The sequence below is a fragment of the Pieris rapae genome, chromosome 7 (assembly GCF_905147795.1).
Source record: "Pieris rapae chromosome 7, ilPieRapa1.1, whole genome shotgun sequence".
Lineage (NCBI taxonomy): Eukaryota > Metazoa > Arthropoda > Insecta > Lepidoptera > Pieridae > Pieris > Pieris rapae.
Genome location: NC_059515.1, coordinates 1,203,444 through 1,226,760, shown reverse-complemented (window position 1 = coordinate 1,226,760; position 23,317 = coordinate 1,203,444). Strand labels below are relative to the sequence as shown.

The following is a 23,317-nucleotide window of genomic DNA, read 5'->3' as shown; positions in this document are numbered from 1 at the left end:
AGGGTAGATTCCCTTGGGGTTATCTCTTAAATGGCTGCTAATGATTCGCATTTATCACTTAAATGCGTTAACGTGTCTTGCAATTTTTCTATAGAATACGAGATGCCCGGCGAACTTCGTTTCTCCATAATGTGATTTGACTAAGCCTACATTTGTACATACCAACATGGAACCATTTGCTAGGATACCCCAAAGGCAGTTCTGTTATCCGGAACAAAATTGTTTTAGGTTTTTCTGTGATTGCTGTATAAGAGTTCAACTCATAAATTTTTAGTAACAAATAAAAAATAGAAGCCGACTCTCAGACTTACTGAATATGCATACAAAATTTCATAAGAATCGATCTAGTCCTTTCGGAGATTATTAATACGATTATATGTCAAAATTAGTAATAGACACCGCAATTTTACCGCAAAAAAATTACCTACAGTTTTTTTATATACATTAAACACCCCAAAAATTTGCCAAATCACTAAACTGCTTCTTGACAAATTCTTTCAGCCAAAAACGTATCCAAAAAACAAATTGAAACATCGACAACTGCAAGCTATCAATCAATTATGTAAAAAAATCTATAAACGAAAATACCTCGGTTGACAATTTCGCTTTGTGTCGCCTTTGTGCAATTTTATACAAAAAGAGTTAATTGTCCTTTTCTACAATAAGACCTCTCCTGAGCTCGTTGACCTTGGGTCTGACTATATACATAAGTAACAAGTATCTATGCGTACGCACGCAAAACAAAAGACTGTTTCACTGTCAAGACTCGAGACTAAATATGAATATGGCTCCCGTAAGTCAAAAACGTATTTAATTTGACAGGTGTCATACATAGAGCTCTAGATGCCACCCTTAGTTCTGTGGACAGCCGCCATTTAAACTTTAAAAAGAAAATCGTTCTTATTTTGTTTATAGTGTTATTTTCACATTTTGACTGAGCCCACTGATTAAAGGGGAAGATTTATACGAATATGTAACAATACCAAAATCATTTTTCTTTGCCCGAAAATTGATGAAACCCTTTATAAACATTTTAACAGCTGTTTCATCTTCTATTGTCTTTAGTAGTTGAGGCGTGTATAAGGCCGTCTCCAATTAATAAACGAATTTATATTATTGTGTTTTGTTCAATACTATCGAAAAATGATTATGTATTTTAGGAAACTACTATACAAATAGCATATATGTAGCTCGGATTGTGTTATCTGTGATCCATTTTCCCTGAACTTTATTATAGTTAAAAAAGATAGTATACGCATTAGAAGACTGATTTATGTTGCCACTTGTAACCTATTTAATTTAAGAATTTGCATTGTCTCACTAGTAAATTGCTGTAATCTTAACGTGTCTACGCGACTATTAGGATATCCTTTATCCTACGCTTATGATCTATCACACAATTATTATATAGGGTAAACTAAAAATTTTATTTCAAATATGGTACAACGAAAATATACTAAGTGTCTTAAACCGCGAAACCTGTGTAAACACAACTAAAACAAAAGAAGCATGCTAATTTTTGGTATGTGATTAACGAAACAGACGCTATTTACACCCCTGGATTATTCTTTATTATCACTGTGAGAAAAGAAAAAGGTACATTTTGCAATGTTTTTACTTAGTGTTGTAATTAACTGTCACTATCAAAAACAACAACTGCATTTGACAATTGACATAAGATTATAGTTATTTTAGTAGCGGACTGCTCTATAAAATAAAATGGTATAAATTTTGTAAATAAATATTCCTATATATACCTATATTCCTTGCATTATTATCCTTAATGTCTGGTTATATTTGGCCCAGTAATTTTGTAGTTTATTCATTAAAAATAAACAAAACAAACATCTTGTTTGGATGTTATTTCAACTAAAAAACTTGAACCAGCGAGGTGACGTTCAGTTTCGAATAGTATTAATGTAACTAACGAATGTGCGTATCTTGCTATAGTTATATTACTACATTATTCGTACTTGACACACAATTTATAGAATTCTTCGCTAAGGAGAACTGCTGAGGATCGATCGAAATTAAAATTTAAAGCAACAATTCGAAACGAAAGTGTAAATTATTCAGCTGTGAAATTATTCAGTGCAGGAGGGCTGGAGTGTTTGATATTTCACGTACATTCCCCATTACTTTGAAACTATATTAATATGTAAGATCGATTTGGAGTTCTTTGATATTGAAACCTTTTGTATACTTAGTAAATTTATTATTTAGTTTCTTATAAGGAAGTGGAGTAAAATGTTAATTTTCTTTTGGGTAAGACACTCCTACCCTGAATTTGACGTATAACGATTAGGCGACGGGTATCTTATAAGAAATTAAAGGTCACCTTAAAGGTATTTTTGACAAAAAAAAACTAAAAGAAATGTTTAACTTATTCTCCAATTCTTAATTTAGAAACTTCAGATAAACTTGACTTAAGTACTTCTAAATAATAATAATAAAACTGATAATAATAATAATTTATTTCAAGTTTGTTTCACAGGAAAAACTTATATATAATTGCGCTGGTTATATAAACATAATTAGTCAGGTTTATCTGACGCTGAACGTGGTGTGAACCTGTATTTCAGCATACAGCGCATAACTCAATAATATATTAGACAAAAACTCTAGCATCAAGTACATGACTAATTGGCGAAACTTATATGTTGTAATTTACAATCAATTAAACAAGTAATTAAATATAACCAAGAAGGTATTCGTTACCATAGTTACCATTCTTTTAACATGATTACAACCTCGGTACGTTTTGTAATTCCGCTAATGTCAGTTAACAACTTCGTTACCAATATCCCAACAGATTTAATAGAACTATTTCCGGGTAACCGCAACTATTCATAGTGTTTATTATCATGGAGATGATTTTTATTTTTCAATTGACCGACAATAGATCGTTATAATTTTATGGAGCGACGTGAAAGTATGGTTAATAAACATGCTAACGATTAAGCGGTTAGATACTTTAAATTATTTTACACACCCTCAACATTCATGCTTTAGTTTTATTTTGTTTAATACTTTAGTTATGTTTTTGTATATGTTCTATCCGTGGTTGGTGAGCCGGTTACCAAAGAATATCTATTAAAAGCACCAGCATCTCACAAAGAAATCTATTCAACACCAGCGGCTTGCATACTGGTAAAATACAATTATGAAGACATAGACATAACATTCATTACAAACAAAAACACACACACATAACAAAAAACATAATCAAAGAAAAATGAAACTGATACATTCACAAATACTTAGCAAAGCTATCGTACGTGCTACGAGTGTTAAAAGTTGCATCCGTTAGCAGTCAGGTTTTCTATAAACGTTGAAGCTTATTCATATCTGTGGATATTTTTTGCCGATTATATTATTATTATAATTTAATGTCACGCCACACGCATATGTGTACGATATATAATTAAATTTTCACTACACGAATGACATCAACCTCTTCAAACACTACATATTATTAAATCAATTAGCATAGCGATTATGATATAATTAACAAGATTCTTGTATGTTTACGAGAGCGTAAAATATTGTCACACTCCTGTCACAAATTATAGAGGTTTTACGTAAAGATTGGATACCAGGCATTGTTCTCTTATAAACAGCTTCACCACAGAAATTGAAGACATAGTTACCTCCCTAAACATTTGTAATATTTATTTATTAAAGTTCACCACATCACAGATAATGCATTTCAATACTCTAAGTTACGATCTATATATTCTGAAATCCATGACAATTATATGGGAACATAAATTTTACAAAAAAAAATGTAATAAAATTATTCTAATTTTAGTTTATACTAGACATGCTTTATTCAAAATTACTTTATCTAAAAAAAATCTAATATTCCAAAAGCATCTACTTGTAAAAATTTATTCTTTTAAGGTTTTGCTTATTGTCGATTATGTTGAGTGAAGTTGACTGAATATTTACTGGATTTAATTTTACTATTAATAAAGTGTTAATAAGCAGACAAGAATCATTTCTTTATCGATTTTTCTAGAGAATTTTAGATTGAAGTTCAATAGTAAATTGAATCGTTTAGCAATTTTCCTATCTATGGTTAATTAATTTGAAGATGATAGGATTTCGTTGGAACATTCTACCCGTGGTATGCGGAAGTCTGTGGTTACATTCTTACATGAACAGGGAACCACAAGTGAACATTCGGAGTTGTGGTATAATTTATTACTTTTGATTTACCTTTGTTTATTACGCTTTCTAAGACTGGTGATTGATTTAGTGTGAAGTTTTTTTTTCATCAAACCATTTTACAAATTGCAAGTTGATTTATGTAAAACATTATTTTGTAGATATTGATCAATACATAACATATTCCACAACGTATGCGATGACGGTTTTTTATGAACATTTTTACATCTCGGGTTATATTATTGAATTTATATATTAGAATCCTATTTTTGTAATCTAATAGAATATATGTTAGTCAGTGAAGGTGTCTTCTGACGCGGACGGTGAAATAATTTTAAAAATCGGTCGAGTAGTTTTTGTGTGAAAATATTACATACACACAAAAACGCAAATGTTTCCTCTTTATAAGTATAGATGTACAAACCCATGTTAATTATAAAACTAAAAAAAATATTACTTTGAAATTCCTCAATAGTGTGGACTAAATTTTCACAATTATTAGACGCTTATTTTGTAAGTTGTGCATAAAGTCCTGGCTAATTAAGCTAGCCTAGCTCCTTCCAGACGCTAAGAAGATTCCTGGGCACTTCCCAGGCTTCACACAGCGGCCTCCTCACTATTAGCTATTAGTATTTAAGACCCGTTCTCAGCGAGTGTGCACGAAACTACAAATATTATGATTCAACATACAAAGACGTTTACGTAAATCAGTACTGTAACCCATTGTAATTGAGTTTATATTCCCATAAATATAAAGTGCATTTAACTCACCGGAAGCTCACAAGGCGCGAATGCTGAGCTTGAAGAAACGTTTTAATTTTATTTGAGAATGTGTTCTTTACTTGTTTATTGTTTGTACTCATAAATAATGTGAATATTTTAATAAACTTTTAAAATTTTAATCTTTCTTCACTGGGGCAACATGGAACATTACAAACTTGCATAACTTAAGACTAATAAGTAGGTAATTGAAATCTAACCGTATTTACTAATGTCTTCTTTTTGGTTCTTATGTCAAATTTGTATTTGATATACCTAAGAACCAATATTTTTGAAGTTATACTTCTTTTGGCGCGTTGGAGAAAAATAATGATAGTGAATTTTTACCTGGTCTAGGTGGCATGGAAATCGATAACTATGTTCAAGTTGTATATTCTAGTATTTTTATATTTAGAACACGTGGTTGGGAACAGAACAATTAAACAGTGTAAATAAATAAATATTATTTTGATGCTTTTAAATAAATTTTATATACGACGGTGATAGTATTTAGTAGTATTTCTCGTTAATCACTACTACATTTTAGTTATTTTTTTCCATATGCCAAAGAAGTATAACTTCTAACGCGTGTACATAAGTACACATTTTTTTATTTGTTAAAAGCTTTCCAAAGCTCGGAACACTGATACATTAGTAAAAGAACCAGAATATAGTGTTTAATGTGGCAAGCATTTATAGGCAAACATGACATATACGAAGATTACAAATATTAAACAAAACAATTTAAATAACAAAACTAAAATAAAATCGATTTTAAAATGTGAGGGGAGCGACTATGGATATCCAGACCTAGCTTTATTAGAATGCTCAATCTGGAAATCGGTGAGATATAACCAAAACGCCTTCCTAAAGAAGGTACAAATGTAACGATGGGATGCCCTTGTTAATAAAATTACTACATACTACAGTCTCTATTAAGGGAAGACTCTTTTCTGGTGTTCTATTCTCAAATGATTATGAAGAACATAGAACTTCTAGGTATATGTACAATCTTGAATGCATAAACACAACGTGAGTCGTTAATTAGTTATGTAAATAATTGCTCATAGATTTCTCAGTGACGCTTCATGAAGTTGTCTATGCGTCGAAGTGCGCTCACGACCGCATCGCGGCGTGCGCGACGCAATGGCTTGGTCGTTGACCGCGCACGCGCCCTATCCGATTTGAGACCTTACTATGCAGATGTAAGACAATTGATATGTTCTTGTGTATAGCTGATAATCGCGAATTGAGTTAGTCCATACATTAATTAGACAAGATTCCTAAAAAAAATACGTTTATTATGGAGCATAAGATAGACAGGTATCACTTATTCCACGTCATTAAATTTTAATCTGTAGGCATCCCTACTCATCGGCATAGAAGACAGAGGCTGTAGGCCAAGAGAAAAAGCTGGTGTAGAAACTTTCGGTACTACTTTCCTACTTAGGTACCTCAGTAGGAACTTGGTAGGCTTGTGACCGGCACAGATGGATACTTGCTTATCAGATTGACAAATGATCATGAAATAGATATCTGAGACCCATATCTAAAAAGGGTGTAGTAGGTTTCTTCGATTTTGTAAGAAGTAAACAGGATTTTATTTTTATCTATTTAGAACTTCTGTCAGGCGTGAACCGCTACCGAAAAATAAAAATGTAAGAACAGTACATGACCCTTGGTCATTTGAAGATTAAAATACAAAATTTTTATCGATACTCATACGATACGATCGACGCTGCAATATCTTTTTATATAGACTCTACAAGTGTATTTTTCAGTATATACGGGTTGATATTTTTAAGAATGTAACAATATTTTCCAAGTAACAGTATAACTATGTACGGCTTGTAGTAATCGTTGTTGTGTAGGGCATTGTTAACCAATTTTTGTGAGAACCTGAGAAAGGCTTTTGACTTTCGTGTCAAAGTTGAACCGTTAGTAGGCTTTTAATACTGGGAAAGTACAATCCATTAAATTAAACCGCACAGTGACTCGTGTTAACCCAATAATTTAACTTATCATTTATCAGTATGGTAGTAACAGTTGGCTTGTTTGTAGAAATGTATATGGGATCTCTGGATGTATTAAATAAAAATATAATAAAATTATAAAATAAATTGGCCATAGGAGAGTACTTTAATAAGAATTAAATTGAGTTGTATGTTATTATATTTGTATTCGATCAACAACGGAGTGAAATTGATTTTATTAATACATGTGTTATTTTATATTCCTATGACAAATTCAAGATATTTTTTTCAACACAACTGTATTTCAAAATCCAATAAATTTTAGAAGTCATACCTATCCCTGTCTCTATGATATATTAAATATATTCCACTCATCGCTGGTACGTCGCCGGTTAAATTCATAGACACTAGCTTCAAGAGCTATTATTAAAAGTAAAAGTAAGTAATCGTTAAAGTAACATCAAAGATCATGTTAAACGTCGACTTTGACTATCGGTTTTTGCCCGTTCATTCTTAACTTATTACGGTAACTCGAATTGAATTAACCGGTATTAGTTACGGTTTTACACAAATTCATTTCACTTTTAATAGACCGTAACCTTATCTTTATAATACTTTTCCCTACTTTTGTCACGACCGAGCACGCGTAACTAGGGGTGAAAATGCTCGACTTTCTATGAGGCAATCAATCAGAATTATTCCAAATGTTGTTAGGTATTTTATTATAGATAAAGAATCCGGTCTGGAAGCATCTTACGCAGTCAATGTTCTGGCACTAATAGAAAAATTGTCATCAAAATGTTTTAAATTGATTGCTTTTCTTGATTTAATAATAATAATTAAAATCAGTGGCGCTACAACCTCTTTAGGTCTTGGCCTCAGATTTCTGAATCTGTTTCATGATCCTTTTTCCATCTAATAGGCAAGTAGGTGGCAGGCAGCTTACAATGCCTGACACATGTGATCGACTTTATGGGTCTAAGACATGTTAAGTTAATGTTTTCTCACGATGTTTTCCTTCATCGTTCGAGCAAATGTTAAATGCGCACATAGAAAGAACGTCCACAGGTGCACAGCCGGGGATCGAACCTACGACCTCAGGTATGAGAGTCGCACGCTGAAGCCACTAGGCCAACACTGCTCTCTAATAGAAATAATAATCATAGCTTTAAGTGTTTATTTTTCATAAACTCGTAAGGCAAGTGAAGTAATGGTAATGATTGCACCTCCCGCCGCCATCTGTGTGTGAGATATTCAAGCGTAAAAAAACTGCATCCATTGTTCCGGCACTAATAGAAATATTGTTATTCAAGTTTTCTTATTAAATTTCAAACTCTTAGAACTAATCGACGGCGTATGTCAGGCACAGGTTGATCACTTGTCTAATAGATTGACGTATGATAATGAAACAGATACAGAAATCTGAGGCCCAGAACTAAAAAGGTTGTAACACTGATTTATTTTTATTTTAAGTTGATTACTTTTTAACATTAACCAAAGCAATGCGCTATATCGAGGCGTATAAGGTCAAAATACAAGAAAGCTAATTTGACTTTTGAGTTCATGTCGATGAATATAATTTCATGTATTGAATATTATGTTAAGCCTCCCCAAGGAGTACACCCTCTGTGATCCGTCTAGACTGTTTTGGCGGCATTTTGAAGCTTTGTAAACATGAGAGTTCACTTTTTCATGTGGATTGCTGACCCTTGCGTAAATAGCTAAAAAGTAGAAATGGACATGGGAATATAATGCTTCGTTCCAAAGGTACTCATTGCATGGAATATAGGATACAGGTATCACTTATTCTACGTCATAAAATTGTATCGCAGACATCCATACTTAATCAATCAATCAAATCATTTATTCCAATTAGACCAAATAAATTGGCACTAGTGAACATTAAATAAAATATACTTAAAGATGATTCTAGTTGCCCGTTCCAAAAGGTAGTTTCGTGTGGAGAAGAATGGGCAAGACACTCCACACTTACTATTTTAAAATAGAATTTACAATACTTGTATACATTAGTTAAATAATCATATGTGAAGTCATGTACTCATAGAATAAAATTACTATACCGTTCTATTTCGGCAAAGAAGACAGAGGCCCAAAGAAAAACGTGGCGGAATAAACTCTCGGTACTCTTTTAAAATAGGAAATCATCATACAAAATGACAAAACACACCTATATAATGTTTAATATAAAGAAATAGTTTATTTTAGAACCTAAAATTATAGGAAGAATTCACTAGGAAATTGTTTACGAAACTCAGTAAGTAAGTAAATTTGCAAAACATAGTGAAAAACTAAAATTCAAATATCGAATACCTAATGTTAATACATTTTCGAATAGCCATTAACATCAACCCCCTGCAAACACTGGTTTGGTTGTGACTATTATTACAAGTTAATTATTGATTTAATAATTACGGCTCGTATTAATACTACTCGCAAATGGATATACTAAAAATGCTCACATAGAAAACGGATATGGCATCTTGGCATTAATAATAAATATAAATCAAGTATGAAGCATAAGAAATTTATTTTCCGGGTTTGTCTGTTTTATTAGTTTCATAGTCACACATGAGTACCCATTGCATATATCAGATCTAAAGAAAAATTAAACGCGAGCTTTTATAACCGTTGCCATGGTTACACTAAGATTTATCCGGATAGGATTTGTAACTCATAGAAATCGTACGTAATTTTGGACAATGATTTATAGAACGGGGGTGTGCCACCCTCGTAGGGGCACCAGCCACCACAATATCACAAACAACATTGATTTCTGGAAACGAGAGACTATTGAGTCACATTTCAACGATTTTACGTAAATCAATATTTTGTACAGTATAAGCTATGTTTGTAATTTGTCACCAATCGTTAGGTGCGTGCTGTGATAAGCAATCAGCCAATTCAGCCGGTGTTACATATATCGTTGTTTTCTATATCGTTGTTATTGGGAAAATAATAGATATTAATTTGAAAGAAAAAAAAATACTTGCGTACTAAGTAAAAATATGCGAAGTCAAATCCAATCAATACGGGAATCATATTTAGCCCTAATGGTTTTTGTACTTCAATTTTGAGGATAAATATTACAAAATGTATAAATTAATAAAGTTTTGTTTGCTAATCAACTTAAGAACCATTAAATTGTAAGGTTTATAATGACAAAAAAATCACATAATGTATTTGTTAATAGTTTTTTTTATATTCTTAACAACTGTTACCTTTTTAAACTGTCTACATTATCTGTATAAAAATACCAAGCACTTGTTTAAGTAAAATCCATAATTATTATAACAGTCTACAATAAAAATTATCCAACCGTTACTCACGTCGTGTCATATCAATTAATAGATAATCTTATTGGGTTATATCTGATCCTAGTTTGTACACTTTTTGCCGCCAATTGCTGACAGCTCCTGTCATTGTTGTAATCGAATTAAGCGAGCAAAAACTTTGCACCAATTAACTCTTCAACGTTTCGCAGAGATTGTTATTTTTGACAGGCCGTTTTTGAAGATGTTAAAACGATATAGCGAATAAGCATAGATAATATCAAGTATTTAACTGTATCTGCATTGCTGTTGACCTATATCGCCGAAATGAAGGCTTTTGAAATGCACTAAGTTTGCTTAGGTTCAAAGCGTAAAGCATTCCCACTTGCAGGTGTGTTATGCTTACATGAGTAATAGTACCGTCAAATCTATTTTAATAAAGAAAATATGAAGATGCAATGGGTGGCCTTATACCGATCTCTCTTTCTTTCATTTTTATTTTCCATTCCAGGTCAAATCTATACTGATATTATTATATTGTAAGAGTTTGTCAGATGTCAGTTTGGCAATCATCGGTTGCAATTTAAAGTAAATGTTTACCAATTGTGAGCCACGGAAGAGTATCTGGTCTACGATCACGACTAATATAGACTGTCTGTATGACTACCACACAGTTTTGTCTAATAAATAAACAAACGTGTCTGTATTTATGTACACGCGTTAGAAGTTACATACATGGCGTAACAAGATGAAAATCTTTTCAAAAATCTTTCGGCTTATACTACGTTAGTAGAAAAACACTAACAATTGGAAAAAAATTACTCTAATATTTTTTCCCTAACGCGCCAATCGATGTATAACTTCAAAAAACTAAAATGTTGACTAAACCTAACATGAAGATTTCGGTTTTTTGTGACGGTGTGCGCGCGCATCGTAAAAATTTACTCTCATCATGTTACGCGCCAAACGAAGTATAACTTCAATAACCAATAATTTTAAAGCATCACCACATCAAAGCCGAACATACCACTGTGTCTGCCCCAGGTGTAAAAGACAGCTTAGCATCGTGACAAGATAACGAAAGGATCTAAGTTCATACATGTAAAAATCCCAACAACAATCTGACCTCAATAAAACAAGGGTACTGTTAATATGCAAGTAAATTATGCGCATTTATGGATCGATAGGGCGAACAGCGTCGTAGACACAGCGACCTGACCATTGACGGAACACACACAACGGTACTATGGTCAACCTATTCAAAGCCTGTTTGATATAAACTATTAAGTCTTGGCATGCAGTTAGGCGCAATGAATACCCAGTTTCCTACACGTTTAGTTGAGGAAAATGGCATAATTCATACATCTACCTAACAATTCAAAGGATAACTGTATGTGAACCTGGTTTATGGGCTTCTTGAAGTTATGTTAAAAATTTCGGTTTGAGGTTAGATTCAATTTCAAAAATTCTTTGTTTTGTTACCCGAAAATTTGTAAAACATTATTTCCTAGAATGTAACAAACTTATAAAACAAAACGAGTTTTTATAGCGGTTTTGCTTTTTACGTATAAAACACATGAAACTAATGTTGTAATGTTTAAACTACCTGCGAACTATGCCATCTTTAGATCAGATTTGCATTTAGAGAAAAGGTTAGATTTGGAAGGAACTTATACCCTACCTACCTACCTACAAATACCCTTATTATTATTACATTAATATTAATTTCTGAATCTGTTTCATTATCATTTTTTTAATCACAATCCGATAGGCAAGTAGGTGATCAACATCTTGTACCTGACACACGCCGTCGACTTTTCGGGTCTAAGAAATGTCGGTTTCCTCACAATGCATTCCTTCACCGTTAGAGCGAATGTTAAATGCGTACATAGAAAAAAGTTCATAAGTGCACAGCCGGGGATCGAACCTACGACCTCAGGGATGAGAGTTGCACGTAAGAATCACTAGACCAACACTGCTCATTTGCGTTTGAGTTAATATGGCTCCCGAATTTTAGTTTTTATTTAAGTTCTACAAGTTTGGTTTACACACTCTAAAAATCCTTTATATTATATAGTATGTGTGTGTTAATAGTATGTTGGAGTGTCGGATATTAAGTAGATCTAATACATAATATAAAAATATTCTTGTATGTTTGTCTTGGTTCAACTCAACTCAAAAATCGTTTGAGCTGAGTTTAAAATGTTATTTCTTAAACATTTATCCGCGATTTTCTACCCAAAACAGTTCAAATATTAGAAATGATAAAATCAATCTTAACAAATCAGGTGAAATAACAGTTGTTAATTTGGATTCGTATAACAATACGTAAACACTATTGTGTTTCGATCCGAAACCTTTCTAAGAAAGTCAATCTCAATTTATTGTGCTTAATAGATGAGATGAACGATAGTGATTATCCAGAATATTATTCACGCTATTACTATTTCAAGACATACTTTCACACAAGTAAAAATATACAAAATTTTATTTTTATGATTACATATATGAAATATTTGATTGAATGTAGTTGTAGTACACTTGTTTCATTTCTGAATCTTATAACATCGCATCTCGATAGTCACAGATCATACATAAAGATAAAGGTACAAAGGCGTAAAAAAAATATTAAGGAAACCGAAATCTAAAGGTAATATTTAGTTCTTCATTAGTGTTACTTTCATATGGCCAGTTAAAATAACTAAAACATTAGAATCCCTTTAGAATTTATTGATCACACAACATATAATTATTTATAAAATGTCAGTATAAAACATGTATAGTGTGATAACAGTGAAAGCTAGATATAATAGGTGAGTTTAAAACCGTGAATGTGCGATATGTTCTAAATCTGTCAGATGTTGAGTTTTTTAACACATCTTTGACCTACTCATTTAAAATGTTTGTTAAATGTTGTTAAACGTTAGCCTGTCTAAAAGCTCATGTATTCATACATAATGTAAAAAAAAATGTTTACTTAAGAAAATGAAATGATAGACTTCAGGAAGAAATTTCTAGAAAATTGTTTAGGAAACACAGTTAGTAAATTTTGGGAACATATAAAGAAAAACCGAAATTGTAAAACTTTTTCATAAATTTTGGAAACAATAAAGAAATAGAAGAAAGAAAAAAGAAAAGAAATTATTTCATCTGAATAAGAAGAAAGAATTCTAAATTTTACCTGCATTCAACATTTCATATGAAATTTTGCATTATAAACTAGATTTCAAAGTTAAATAACAATGATCCCATTGTTTTTCCAGAACGAAGCTAATTGGATGAGTCAATCTGCCGACGGTAAATCACAGAAAGCAAATGAGTTCTAACAAAAGGTGGAATTTCATGATGAGATAAGTACTTGCAATGTTACAAAAAGTGTTTGTACTCGTAAAAGCACGTGTGTGAAGTTCCCCCAATAGACTATATTTTGAGAGGAATCTGTGGAAAATATTGTTTTTAAAGTCACGAACATGAATTACCTGCATAATGTTTCGGGCTTTAGGTAACTATGACACAAATAATCAGGATGATATTTTTCACTTCACCAAAGAGGTTTTTAAGTTTATTAGTAAATATTTTGAGAAACGGGAAGGCTTTGACTTTTTTTAAGTAGTAACAATATTAAGTATTATTTGTCGTTTGTTAAATTTCAGTTATTTTAATTTTTTTTTTCGTTTTGTATATTAATGTACTTATTTTTGTCTGTTTCATATGTACTGTTTTACAATGTAATATGTTTTGGCTTTAAATATTGTCTAAGTGTTTTGTTTTATAATATGTATATTAGCTGATTACTAATAAATAAATAAGGCGTTATGAGAAAATAATTATAATTATTTAACTTTAAACGTCATTTGATACATTAGTCATATACGAATCGACGATATGCAAGCATACTTGCGTTGTACTGTTTCCTGGGGTTCTGTTTTTGATATAAATATTGGTATACATGTGTTGTTTAATAATGACAAGTGCAACGCTATTTTGACTTGAGAAGCGTTTTGGCGGGTTTTTGAAATATTGAATGTTTAATTTGAATGGATTTTTAAAGCCTTTTTTAAAAATATGTATTGCTTTTGTATGCATTAATAAATGTCTTGAAATGGTTTTAAAATCTTGTCAAGCCAGGGTATAGATAAATTGACATTTTTCTTTATAAGTGGATAGGAGCATCCTTCTGAGCATATGGCTGTCATTGGAAAAGCCATCGTTTCAGAGACACGGTAAACGCAAGACTTCGAGAGAGTACCATGCCTACGCCTACGCGCTTATAATATGTTAACCGCCGCGGCCGCGGGGCACATCCACTGCTAGGATACTCGGAAGTGCGTTGCTGGCCTATTAAGAATCTGTTGTCACCCTAAGTCTGAAATGTAATTGAATTTGTCAACTACAATATTAATTGGACATTGTTTGTTAATATTTTTTTATCACAATAAAATGCGAGACTTTGCTTTGAATGATGAATCCTGTGGAATATCTACGTCAAATGTGTTTTTGACATACGGGAGTCCAAGTTTGCTCTACGGCATACCGGTTTCCTCGCGATGTTTTCCCGCACTGTACGAGCTAGTGTCTGATCTCACGACCTCAGGGTTCATAATCGCACCACAGGCACTTCAAAATTAAAATGTATGTGTATCGAATTGTTTTCAATTCCGCGTATATAGCAAACTAGTTAAGTTTTTTACGCCAGGTTTTCTTTAGCGGAACGTTAATAACATCCGCGTGATAAACAAATTCTTATCCGTTAGTAAAAAACTGTGATCAATTTTGTATTAAAACAATGTTAATTGAACATTGTTGCGCGCTTCCGAACCTTTAGGCAATGCTTATCTCCTGCTCGTTTTCTCCCGTTAAAAAAGCAAATAAATTAGTTCTAACTACTAAAAAATAATTCCTTGTAATTCTCTTAAATTTTATTGTTAGGTCTGACTTAACTTTCACAGTCAATTACCTAAACATACGTAACTTTTATACTTGTAACAAATAAAGGGTGTCTCAGCGCCTACTTTAAACTTTAAATATTTATAAAAAAAAATTGTAATATTATAATTGCATTATTATAATGTGCGGATTGAACATCACAGTGAATACATTCTTCAAAGCAGACTAGCAAATTTGCAGAACTGCTCAAAATTCGAATCATAAACTATAGCTTTAAGATAAACCTATAAAAAGTCGGGGATCTGGGTGTCCACAATTGGAAGAAATGGAACAACACTTTTGTTTTATAGAACCATAATGTGAATTATATTTAAATACTTCAAAAAAAATAATCGTGACATATTTGATTGAAATCGAGATAATATAAAATAGCAATATTGATCGCATAGACTGAAATGCGGTCAATATAAGTAAAAGACATTACAATAATATATTTTCTCGTTAAAACCGTGCAATCAGACAAGCAATAAAAAACTCAATCATGATAGGAGAAATGTATCGTAAAACTTAGATCCGTCTAATGCAGGTTTCATGGCAAGGAATCGCAATAAAAACAGCTCGTATGTAATTGAGCACTCTCCCTACATTCCCTGATTGCGCGGCCTGAGACGCTTCCCACGAACATGAGTTACAGCATCACAGAGAATTCTTTGTCCTTTATCATAATTCCGTCTTAGGGCTTGGGTATAAGATCGAAGACTAACTTTTTTAATTCCCGGAATGCCGAAAAAGCGTGAACATATTTTTTTAATTTTTATTTATTTATTAGCCGGATACAAAGTCCATTGGCAAATGTAACATATTTCTGCGTCATGTGTTACCATATATAGGTGAAGATAATGTTAATCTTTGAGATATTTGACCGGTATTATCGGTGTCCGTTATACCGATATACACTCTGGAGAAGAAATAGTGATGCGTTGCTTTACTTAAGCGACGAACTTTTAGTGATAGATAAGATTACTAATACGTATTTGAATAAAATCATTTTAAATTTTATGATTGTTTTTCGTTAATTTCATTTAGGGTCTGTTTCACAATGTCCGGATAAGGTCCAAACAAGCTATTTATTACTTATTACTAGTGTTTGTTGCGTTTCACGGCTGTCAGATAGCGCTATTCGTCATGAAACGCGAAGTTTCTTATTCGGAATGTGAAAAAATGTGTTGCATAGCTATTTGGTACTTTATCCATACATTGTGAAACAGACCCCATAGAGTAACAGAATCAACTGTCAATAAAATATACAAACTTTAGTATATATTTCGTAATTTTTTTTTAAGAACACAATCATAATTTGAAAAAATTGTATGCAGTTTTTAAATAATTAGAACTTGCCATTTTCCAATCAATGTATTTCTCGACTCAAAGTTGTAATATAATAATTTAGAAATATCATAATATAAAACTTCACTTATGATAAAAAGCGATATATATAATATATTATATAATAGGATTTACGGGTAAATTAGATCAGTTTTATAATTGCATGAGTTTCGATCGAGCGCAGTCAAGATTGAACTAGCGTGTGTTACAGAAATGTTAATAAAATCATAAAATTTTATTTAAATAAATATAAATCATCTAAATCAATTATTTTTTGTAGCAGTTAAAATAAGGATTTCGGTTATTAATGAGTCAATCATTTTCTTTAATATGGCAATTTTGTCCTAACCATCGATGCGAACTAATCTAAACCATCGTAGTCTGTAATTAATAGACACATTATCACGGTGCTTCGCGTGTTTCCTGAATTTCCCCATAATCTGTGATGCTGGTAATTGGGTGCACCCGAGCGGTGCAATTGATATGAGGAGCTAGCGGTACACGCCCTTCGTATGATTGTTGTATGCAATTGAAGAAAAACAATCGCCCCAGTATCTTGTTCGATAACTGGAAGGAGTGTTATTGTAGGGTGCTATTTGCATTCGATGTCAATTGAGTTTTGTTTGTTTTTGTGTGGTAAAGATGGATTTATCATTGCATTGATCAATGTTTAAATTAATTTAGTAAAATATTTAAATTTACTTATGAATTTTTTTTCTAAATGTATCTAAAAAGATTGAGTACTAAACAATATTCGCCTTTAAATGTACTTAAATATTTTATAATTTAGATGTATCCTTATTTTCGCTTTTAATATTCATAAATCTTACCATAAATATATTAAGAATTGCCCAGCACCATATAAGTTCGTACACCGTAGACTTCATCGTTCACGAATATGTCACTTAACCGCGTATTCGCAGTTCCCGCCAAATATTTGAAAGAACTGGCAACACAACTTAATAGCGACGCTTTGCCCGCCAAACTGAAGACGCGAGCGAGCTTCGCGAACAGTCTCTGTGGCACATTGCATTACGGAGGGAGGCAGCCGCTACTCGAGAGGGACAATCTTGTAGGGGACCTTTGAGTCAAGAAAACTTATTTGATTCAAAGGGATTGTGTAGAAAGCGAAAACGTTTTACTTTCGTGTAAATAGTGCGTTGACATACATATAACGATTAATTGCTACACTTGTAAGAGTTCGTTTTGTTATGGATTCGATTAAATTGATTATGCCTTGGTCATCGAAGGTTGAAAATATTTTACATTTTTTTAAAGTACAGTTACAATTAATGTCAAAATGTACATTGTTTTTTTTTTTAAATTTAAAATGTATTAGAATATTCATAGTGTATCAAACCATATCAAAATCTCAATAAAGATCTCTATAGATTAATATAAATATATTTTGTTTTTTATATAACTTCTGGTTCTGCACTTCTTGCACTCATAATTTTTTTATTTATTGTTTTCTTTTCTTAGTAGGGTTGCCTGGAAGAGATCGCTTGTTAGCGATAAGGCCGCCCGTTGCATCCCTTGTAATTTATATATATTGTGTTATTTGTGTTTCTTTCTAGCAACGAAGTGTCAATAAATAAATAAATAAAGATATTTCCAAGCAAACCGAACGAAGCATTGTATAACAAAACACCTAGAAATAAAAAAAATATTGAATAATTAGAAAATGAAGAGGATTTCTTAACAATAAATAATATATTTTCGTTAATATTGTACATAAAGCGGTTCTATTGATTAAGAAACTTAACAAATATTTATGAATTAAAAAAAATTAACAAATATATAACCTGTTGTAAAGCAACAGATATCTTTTTGGAGTAGAGTAGACCCGATATTTTTTAATAATTTTATTATTTACCACTTACAATATTTTGAAGCAATTGCCTTAATAGAGAAATTACTTTAAAATTATCAGGCGCTTTAAAATTTTATAGATTTTAAAACTTTATAACTTCTACAGGGAAAAGTTGTTAGATTCGTCTTATACCAAGTCATTACGTAATTAGCTAACCTAACATAGTGGGCATTTCAATGTTAAAAAACTTTTATGTTTTAAATAAATAGATTGACTTGGCCATCGCATGAAAATATAATGTATCTAAGCATTATATTAAATTGGATTGTTTAGTTCAGGCTTTTACTTTTATCCATAACGAAGTTATAGGGGGGTCAGAAATGGCCTGAACTGTTTCAAGAATTTATTGTACGTCGGTGCAGATTTCCTCGACTCGACGACAGCCATACGCTCACATAAATATTTTAGAAAAAAATTATTGTCTTTATTTCATAAATCTTATACCAAGAGAAGAATGAGTCTGACAAGCCCATATTACCAAAAATATAGTATTGTTTATTAAATACAAGACTGAGAACTATATCATCAACTATGTAAAAATTAAACTACCGTTAGTGAAAAACATACCGAGACATTGGTGACATATAGAAATTATAGTAGGCGCCCTCAGTAGTGACGCGGATCTCAGTGTACGTTGAAGGCGAATTTTAATCAAGCAAAATTTTATTCTTGTCAAAGAGTTGTTTATTATTTTACTATTGATATTATTGTACACATTGATAGATAGCTGGAGGTCAGACACATTTTTGCGTATTCACTTTCGTGTTTTTTGATAAGGTGTTTATTATCTCTTAAAATATTTTTTAGTGTGAATTGTAACTAAAGATGCCTTAACACAATGAATAACATAAAACTTGACTTACCTATTACAAAATTATGTAAACTACCTGTTTTTTTATGACATAATCTTTAAAGCGACCTAAGTTTTAAATAAACTTAATGAAATATGTATTACATTAAATTGCTCCTCATAAATGAGCCGACTGGCATTGTAAGGGACTGGATGGTATATGTTTGACTCCATGGAAGATAGGCCGGGTATTGGTTCATACCAAGTCTTCTCATGATGCAACCTGTCCATCCACATGGAACCAACAACGGATTGTGTGCGGCTTGTGAGGCAGCAAAAAAGTATGCAAAACAGGGGTCTAGGCTCCAAATATGATTTTGTCCCATGGGGTGTCGAGACCCTTGGTTCGTGGGTTCCGAGCGCTATAAGGCTTTTTAGGGAAATATCAAAAAGGTTAGTCGACATCACTGGAGACCGAAGAGCTGGCAGCTACCTCGGACAAAGATTTAGTCTAGCTATTCAAAGGGGGAATGCTGCTTTTATCTTCGGAACCTTGCCTAAAGGGATTCCTTTTAATAATATATTTTCGTTATTACATTAAGGTTAATTATTATATTAGAATTATTTATAAAATATTTTTATATTAAACTGTTTTGTAACTTGTTTGTTTTATATGAAATATTACAATAACTGTGGTTGTTAAAGTGCTAAAAACAAGTTGTGATCGAGTAATTAGGAAAACAAATTAAGTTGGTCATGTTGTTTATAAATCGACTATTTCAACAAGTGTTATTCATTTAAAATTACAAATCTGAATAAAAATAATACACAATTAAATCATTGTCCACTGATTACTATCATAAATAATATGCCTAATATACATCTTTAATTAGAGAATGTTTGAATCTGGTTTAAATGAGAACCCTAGAGAAAAGAAAGAGGTTATGGGATGTCAATTCAAGGTAAATTTGTAGTAATAATCATCTCAATATTTACTTCGACCGTATATTTTATACTAGTTGTTTTTCGTTTCATGTCCTTGAGAACATGTTTACGAAATCGTAACTTTGAAGTCGTTAAATTACTATTTAAATCGTTATTTTTAACGGCGAAAAGTAAATTATAAAGACCATTATGTTGAATTTTGTTTATAATTTCGGCCAAACTAATGTCTTAGGTCAATAGTTTTAAATAACTTATTAGTATCCGTGAATGGGTTTAATTATTCCCATTTACCTCATTGGCATACATTATAATTTTAATTAGAGGTGTGTCTAGAGGCCAGATTTTTTATTTAACGGATAATTTACTCGTTTATTTGAAACCAACAAAAACATATTTAGTTATTTATGTACATGACTAGCGATAACTATATGAAGATTGCATTACGATAAGAAATAATGCATAATTGATATGCACTCTTATTCAGTAACTGACCTCTTCCCGCTCTCATTACATGTTATCATTAAACAATTTATAATCAGTTATTTTTTATAATAGAATTCTTAGGGTCTAAAAGACAAAATGCAGATTTGATTTGTGACAATAAAGATCATTTATTAGTTATATAAAATCGATTACAATAAATAAATGCTGTTTAAATAATATACCATATATCCCCGTATAAGTAATAAATCATTCCATTAGAGATGACATAACTTTTGTTCATTTGTTAGTCACTTTCCCAGTCTTTTAGCTAAATTCTCTGCCAACTTATCCATAAATTCAAATGTTTCGTAGTAATCTGACCTCTTTACGTTGTTCATGCCTTTGATACAAATAGCAAGATCTTTTGTCATAATTCCAGACTCAATGGTGTCGATGCAAACACTTTCGAGTGTTTCAGCAAAATTTTTCAGTTCAGCATTGTCGTCTAGCTTGGCGCGATGCAATAGACCTCTGGTCCACGCGAAAATGGAAGCAATAGGATTGGTGGATGTTTCTTTTCCTTGTTGATAGAAACGGTAGTGTCGTGTAACAGTTCCATGAGCGGCTTCGGCTTCAACGGTCTTTCCATCAGGACAAATAAGTACTGAAGTCATAAGACCAAGAGATCCGTATCCTTGGGCAACTGAATCTGATTGCACATCCCCATCGTAGTTCTTACAAGCCCAAACAAAACCACCCTCAGACTTCATAGCGTATGCAACCATGTCATCAATGAGTCTGTGCTCATACCAAATTCCTGCACCTTCAAATTGAGACTTATAATCCTTTTCATAGATTTCTTGGAAAATGTCTTTAAAGCGACCATCATATTTCTTGAGAATTGTGTTCTTAGTGCTCAAGTACAATGGATATTTTCTTGCGAGTGCAAATTTGAATGAGGAATGGGCGAAATCAATAATTGATGCATCTGTGTTAAACATACCAATAGCTACACCTGCACCTTTAAATTCATTAACAACATATTTGACTGGTTCACCAGAAGGAGGTGTGAACACCAACTCTAACTTTCCTTCACCAGGAACTACAAAATCTGTGGCTTTATATTGATCAGCATGAGCATGACGTCCAATAATAATTGGTTTTTCCCAACCAGTAACAAGACGTGGGATGTTCTTGCAAATAATAGCTTCTCTGAACACTGTACCACCAAGAATGTTACGAATGGTACCATTGGGACTCTTCCACATTTTCTTTAAATTGAATTCTTCAACTCTCTTCTCATCTGGTGTGATGGTAGCACACTTAATACCAACATTGTACTTTTTAATAGCATTAGCACAATCAATTGTTACCTGGTCTTCAGTTTGATCACGGTACTCCATTCCCAAATCATATGTATGTAATTCTATGTCTAAGAAAGGTAAAATGAGCTTATTTTTAATCAAATCCCAGATTATTCTTGTCATCTCATCTCCAAGGACATCAACAACAGGTCCAGCCTTTATTTTTGACATTTTTATGAGTCTGAAATTTTAAATAGAGGAATAATAAATTATACTGATTATTTTATTATGATAATATCACTATACTATATTTTTTTTATTTTATATCACCTCAGTTACATTTTAAAGCCAAATGTAACTGAGGTGAAGGTTTAATGAGTTTCACATTCTACAAAATATGATAAGGTGAGGTAACCTTGATTTGTTGATTTTATCATTTTACATTTACACTTTATCATTTATTTATCTTACAAAAATACCTTTAGATATAATATCGTCAAAGTATGGTAGATACAAAGTTAATAAAAAATTTATACAGTAAGTAAAGAATTAAAATAATCTTTTACAGGTGAAAATAAAGGCATATTTTTATTACTACCCTATTTAATAATAATAAGTATAAAAAAAATCATTTTTCTTCATTTTATGAGTTATTGTTTACTCTATAATAGACTATTGATACCTATTACTGCAACTTAGTTTCTTTTATTTATACTAAAAACAACTAAGTATGTACCTACTGAAATTACTATTTATTAAACCTTGTGTAGGAGAAAAATGTTAAGAAAAAAATTCTTATGTGTCAAAGTACAAAGTTCAAAAGCTATTAAATATTGTTTTTTTTGGACTTTTTGTTAATTATCTTTTGAAGCATAATGCAAACACTGTAGGTGTAATTTTAATTATATGTTAAGTCATATATACCAATAATACATTCATAGAGGCTTATAAAATAAATATGATTATATTATATATATTGAATGTATCCGATGAATAAAGCCAATTTTGGAATAAAAATTTGTATTAGAATGAAAAGATCAGATCTACAAAAAAATAATTCAATTGAGTGATATTCTTTAACATCTTGCGAATACAGTAGCGATAGAGAATAATTCTAAATTTAGAACAGCAGCGGTAAAATAGAGCTAATTGCAGAGAAACTAGAAATATACTTACATTAATGGCTTTACAACGAATCCACGTCTACACCACTTAAGTAGGTAAGTAAATATTCACAGTTCACACAATATACTCAAACTCGAGCCCCACTCTCGATTCAAATAGTGACGACTTGACGAGAATTAATTCAACACAAAACAGGAAAGGTAACTGTCAGGCCTAGGACCGATTGTTTTCAAAATGTTCCGTTTTAGCGCTAGTATCGCATGAAATAATAATCAGCTAGGGTTACATAAATCTCTAATATTATACGCTACGGCCAAACTTGTAGGAGAAAGGTTTGCACTGTTGATGATAAATAAAATAGCGCTACCGGATGACGCGTCAAGATAGTATTT

The 23,317-nt window shown here is 31.8% G+C and overlaps 2 protein-coding genes across 3 annotated transcripts in view; both read right to left on the bottom strand.

Moving 5' to 3' along the window:
- The window catches only part of LOC110994644, a 38,581-nt gene extending 21,139 nt beyond the window's left edge, over positions 1-17,442 (bottom strand). For both annotated transcript variants that reach the window (XM_022261431.2, XM_022261433.2), the window contains exon 1: positions 17,296-17,442. In XM_022261431.2, the coding sequence (XP_022117123.2) occupies positions 17,296-17,352 (57 nt within the window). In that variant the 5' untranslated portion in view covers positions 17,353-17,442. The remainder of the gene's footprint in view (positions 1-17,295) is intronic.
- Positions 17,443-20,659: 3,217 nt separating this feature from the next.
- LOC110994600 (isocitrate dehydrogenase [NADP] cytoplasmic) lies at positions 20,660-23,144 on the bottom strand. Its single transcript, XM_022261353.2, has 2 exons — positions 22,977-23,144; positions 20,660-22,041 (listed from the first exon to the last, which is right to left on the bottom strand). The coding sequence occupies exon 2, from the start codon at positions 22,029-22,031 to the stop codon at positions 20,805-20,807; it is 1,227 nt and encodes a 408-aa protein (XP_022117045.2). The 5' UTR covers positions 22,032-22,041; positions 22,977-23,144; the 3' UTR covers positions 20,660-20,804.
- Positions 23,145-23,317: the final 173 nt, after the last annotated feature.

Excerpts from the sequence above, each read along its gene's own strand:
- LOC110994600 (XM_022261353.2), bottom strand. The coding sequence starts at position 22,031 with ATGTCAAAAATAAAGGCTGGACCTGTTGTTGATGTCCTTGGAGATGAG.